Raw genomic sequence first — 5,354 nt, forward strand, 5'->3', positions numbered from 1 at the left:
GTCCACCAGACAACCAGGAGACAGGATCTGGTTGTCCGAAACAAAAATAGGTTGTCTCGGACAACCTAAATGATAATTATGTCTACCCCTGCAGACATTGTTTGGGTGGTTTGTTTTTCACAACTTTCTATGGCTCCTTTTTGTTTATCGTGCTTTCACTCTTGAAAAAGTAAGTCTGTCGCACAGTAGCTACAAATAAACGGGTTATAGGCGGCACCAAAGACACTTGGATTTTAATTAAAAAAAAACACAATTTTAACCTTTTTTAAGGATACAAGGTTGTGTTTGATAGATTATTTCTTTGCTGTAACRATGCTTCTTGACAATAAATCTTATACTGTTGGAAAGCCTGTTCAATTCACTTTTAAATGGTGCCACATTTGTAAGGAACATGCATTTGTGGGATGAGCRGTAGAGCTGCCAAACAGCTTTTTTCTGCTGTTGCTATTGAGACTTGTTTTGAGCTTCTGGTACCTCCAGGTTTTGCCATTCAGATTCCGGGTATAAGATCTAGTACCAAGAAGCACTGTTAGCACAAAAAGTAAGAAAATTAGTGTTTAGTAGGGTGGGGCAATATTGGCAAAAAAATTAATCATGATTAATTGTGGTATTTAGCTGATAACGATTAATTTGACGATTAATCCCCTGGAGTCCCTGGACACCCAAATCACAAGACTAATTTAATGGGAAAGATTTGCTTTTCATAAAAATCTGTTCAACGGTGTCAATAGATAAATAAATTACAGAACCTTTTTTTAAATGTTTGTCATATTTGAAGCGGAGAGGAGCACTGAGCTGCCTGGTGGCATTTATCGCATTAATCGTCAAGTGCCAAAAAATAATCGATTAATGATTTTCTGACCATTAATTGCACACGATACGATTATGCCCAACCCTAGTGTTTTGTAGATTATTTTTTTGTGCTAAGTTGACAAAAATTGATGACTAAAATGATATAAATCAGCATCAAACTAAGAAAGAGAAAGGTCTATCCTTTTGGTCTGTGTTAGAGAAATGCTGGAGTTGTAGACATTTCTAGTCTTCTCGTTTGCTTGATAGTGAATTTAGGCTGCTTTATCAAAGATTTTTTTTCATTTTTCCCCCAATTAAATGCAGTTTTTTTTTTAGGAAAGTTATGTTTCCAGTCTTGATTGCTTTGCTTGTAGGCAGATTCTTAATCAAGTGCTGCAACTTTACACACTGTTATTGTACAAAAAAAAGTCTATTTAATCCCAGATGTTCAAGTGCTCGATGCACTCGGTTGGATTGTGTTTGCAAGTAAAAAAAATAAAGAGAGACTCTTTCACAGGAGGGGAGGACTGCACTCTGCTTTGTCATTACTCCCACAAAATTGTGGCCATTCACCAGGTTGACGGCCCAGCATCAGCTGATGATGCAAACACGCTTCAGTAGCCGAGCACAATCAGCCCCTTGTGTGTGTGTGTGTGTGTGTGTGTGTGTGTGTGTGTGTGTGTGTGTGCACGCGCGCGCTGAAGACCAAACCATGCATCATGTTTGCTGGGATATTTAGACAACAGATGATAATGAACAATGGAGAGGTGCAGTTGCTGTATTTCTGTTTTCATAGTCAGATTATAATCCTGTGGATTGAGGTGGGGGAGGGGTTGACTGTTGGAGTAAAGGATGTGAGTGGAGTGAGTAGATTAAATCCTTCAGATCTGCTCCCTGTCCAGCTATGCTGCTGCAGGAGGAGCTTGGACTGTGAAAGGGGAGGAGTCTGTTTTTAATTGCAGTGATGTCATTAACATGTGATTTTTTTTTTAGATTTTGCTACCAAGGAAAGCATAAAGTATATAAAAAGTAATTCAGTTCAGAATACATCAGTCGTCAAGCAGTTTCAAAGCCTGAGGAAAGAACCTACTTCAGGGCTGCTCAACTRTAGCAGATACTGACAGCCAAGAGGCCAAGGACCAGACGTTGTGTAGTGTTTGTGTTTGTGTCAGTTTGATTTATGATTTCAAATATAATTGTATTTTAAATAAGCTCACTGTGTATATTCTCAGTTGTTCGAGTCACAATTATCGCAAATTCTTAAATAAAATTCAAAACATGTTTAAAAAAAATGTCAATTTGCTGTGTCGTTTGGCATTTGCAAAGCTAATGCATTGTCAGATGTTTGTGCTAATTAGCATATTAGTCAAATAAAGAAAAGCTACATTAGCAACATTATAAAAAATAATAAATAGTTTAGGTTTTACAATGTGGAGTTGTTTGGAAAGGTGAAAAATTAACATCTTACCTTTGWTCTCCACAAAGTTTTGCAATGTTGGCAAAAAACACATCATGATTAATTGTGGCATTTAGCCAATAATGATTGACATGATTATTGGATGATAATTGCACTTGCATGTAGCCAACATTGTGGTCTTGCTTCACCTTTTCTTTTTTTCCTCGTACTCTGGTTTATGTCGACGATTCAGTTGATCAAACAGGTTTGTAGAGATAGGGTTAGCGTTAGTTGCTCTACGCTGGCTTCCGCCGTTGAGCTCGCATGTGCACCTATGATAGAGAAGATACATTATCATGTGGCACTAATAATAGTAATGACARACTGGCTAATATTAATTGTTGAACATTTTTCTGATGATTACCGTATTTATTCGAGTATAATATGTAAAATTAAATCCATAAAAGCATACACAAAGTTGGGGGGTAGTACTATACTTGGATAAATATTTTTACTTATGTATTTTAACTGAAATATCAGCTTCATTTACAAAATGCCTGAGTCCGGAAATGAGACCGCATCGTAAAAAGCAGTTGAAACGAGCTTACCTGTGACACTCCTCCATGCCTCAGAGCGAGATAATAACAGATCCAGGCAGGTGACATGATGTGAAAAAAAGGCGGGGAAATTATTCCTGCATCTTAGTAATGATAGCGAACTAAAGACATTAGCGTGTGACTGGGCCGCTCCTCGAACAACAACAAACACATTTGTCTGTAATGGCAGCCGTCTACCGGTGTTCTGGAAAAGTTTGTATCCCTAAAAATCGTTTCCCCACCAGAGGGGGCGCTCGTGAGTAGGAAGTAATCTGCTTTTTCCCCACAAGATGGCCCAAATCTCATGTGAAGTCTCTGACTTTTGTGTTGGCGCATCCTGGTGGGCTATGTGCAAAATGCCAGAATTCATATGATGCTGCTACAGCTGATATATATTTGTTGTCAAAATACCTTTTAGTACAWATGTTTTTAAAATAAAATGAGCAGTCCAATGATCATTTTACTGATATGTATAAAGACTGCAAAGGCTGAAAAATCTTGAAGTCTACATGAATAAATACGGTAATTGCACACAACACGATTTTATCCAACCCTAGACCTCAGCTTTAGAGAAATGGTTTAATTCAAACCATTGAGTTTTTCCAAAATAAACTGCATCTGTCATAAAGCTCGTACACCATTATCACTTTTCACAGCACATTTTCACAACAACGTTTCCGAGAAGGGGTGCTCTGTGGGGCGGAGCTCGGCTGGGGACTGAGCTCCAGGGAGGAGCTTGGCGTAAATACTGTAGGCGGTGATTTGTACCAGCAAACCATTTAGGCAGCTTCACATGGCTACAGGAGATTCAAGAATTTCTCAAACATGCATGAATGAGTCAAAGCATTGACTGAATATATTTGACAATCTACTCACTAAGAGTTTCTGAAGTAGTACACAGCCCAAATCTTTAAATTGAGGGAAATGAAGAGGAAAATAATAGAAATATGGGGGTCAAGCTCCCTTCAGGTACACTTATGTAAGGTTACTTACATAATTTAATCGAYGTCGGTGTGTGTTTGTGTGTGTCTGCTTCTGTCTAGACAAGAGGGCTAACTTGACTTTGGGCTGGGTGGGTAATACAAGCGGAGGGGGTACTGAAGTAAGCCCATCAGGGGAGGATTGTGGGGATTATATGTGTGCGTGTTTCTCGTGTGATCAACAAAAAAAAAGAGGTGGAGTTGAATATGGGAAGGTATTAAAGCTGTAGTGGAAGGAGGAGACTAACAAGAGCTGCATGAATGTCCACATTTCTGCATCCAGCTTGCTGATTCATGCCCGACTTTTTGAACTTCTTCAACCACCGGCTTCTTTTTGCTTTCCTCTTTAAGTAACTCCTATCGTTCTCTATCCCTATCACATTCCCTCCCTCATCGTTTCTTACGCTCTGATTTCATTAGCTGTTGTTTTGCCTCTCTCTCTCTCTCTCTGTTTCTCCTCCTTATGGTCCCCTTTTTTTGTTTTTGCTCTTCTTTTGCAATTTAGAAGAATAGGAGTGCCACAGAAAATACAGGCTTGGAGGAAAGAAGACTGTTGCTACTCCTTGTGGTTTACTAGCGGTTTTGCCGTAAGGTACTTGTGGCAGCAGGGGAGGAAGATGGAGGGCTTGTCAATGGTCACAACCGTGGATGAGCTTGGTCAGAACGGGACACAAGAGGAGGTGAACCCTTCGGGACAACCTGGCGTGGAGGGASCCCCAGCTGTGCAGCCCTCTCAGGGCACAGAAACATCTGGAGGTGAGGAAGATGTAGACTAGAGAGATGCTTTTGTTTAACAACTTACCTCCCATGCAGTTGAAAATGTACCCTGTTCTTAATCTCAGTCTGTCTCCATTCTGATCCTCTATAGTTACARAAATATGTGTACTTACAGTACTAACAATCATTTTGTGTAATTAGGGGAATTACATGACATTTTGTAACACAGTAATGTAGTAGATGGATAATACATTGATGTTAAATTTCAAAATCGATGTTAAATCGTGGCTCAGAAGCTGTGCCTTCGAACTGTTCTATAGATTTTAGCCGTTTATTCAATTTAGTCGTATCACATAACCATATAATTATGTATGTATATACTCACTCATCTGCAGACAGCTTTGAGGAGAGTCCATTTTAAATTGGATTTCTCAGCAGCCTGGCGCAGGAGTGGAGTTTATTCCCAAGTCTGTATGTGAATTAATGAAAAATACCAAAAGTAATACAGCATGACAGACAAAATAGTAAAATAGCAACAAGGTGAATTTCAAAAAGCCAGGAGCTGAAAGCTCCACTGACTGTAGATCACTGGTTCCCAACCTGTTTTACTCAAAGCTCTCCTTTCTTACTTTCAAACCAAGCTGAGCCCCACCAAAATCCCTCACTACTCCACTCCTTTCCCAAAGACACGTTTAACATTTATCTCTTTATCAAAACAAAGTGAATAGTTACAAACTTTTATTTGAAAAAAAGAAGAAATGAGTTATATAGACTTTTATTTAAATGGGCTTGCGTTAGTGAATTTTATACTTATATTTTATACTCTGAGCAGACGAGGTACACACACACACACACACACACACACACACACAC

At 39.1% G+C, this 5,354-nt stretch overlaps 1 protein-coding gene across 1 annotated transcript in view; it reads left to right on the forward strand.

The window, feature by feature from the left end:
* Window positions 1–5,354, forward strand: part of pals2b (protein associated with LIN7 2, MAGUK p55 family member b) — a 23,848-nt gene that overhangs the window by 4,958 nt on the left and 13,536 nt on the right. The window contains exon 2 of the mRNA XM_014011246.1: window positions 4,270–4,520. Coding sequence (XP_013866700.1) covers window positions 4,270–4,520 — 251 coding nt within the window. The remainder of the gene's footprint in view (window positions 1–4,269; window positions 4,521–5,354) is intronic.

The sequence above is a fragment of the Austrofundulus limnaeus genome, unplaced genomic scaffold, assembly GCF_001266775.1.
Source record: "Austrofundulus limnaeus strain Quisiro unplaced genomic scaffold, Austrofundulus_limnaeus-1.0 Scaffold78, whole genome shotgun sequence".
NCBI classification, from domain to species: Eukaryota; Metazoa; Chordata; class Actinopteri; order Cyprinodontiformes; family Rivulidae; genus Austrofundulus; species Austrofundulus limnaeus.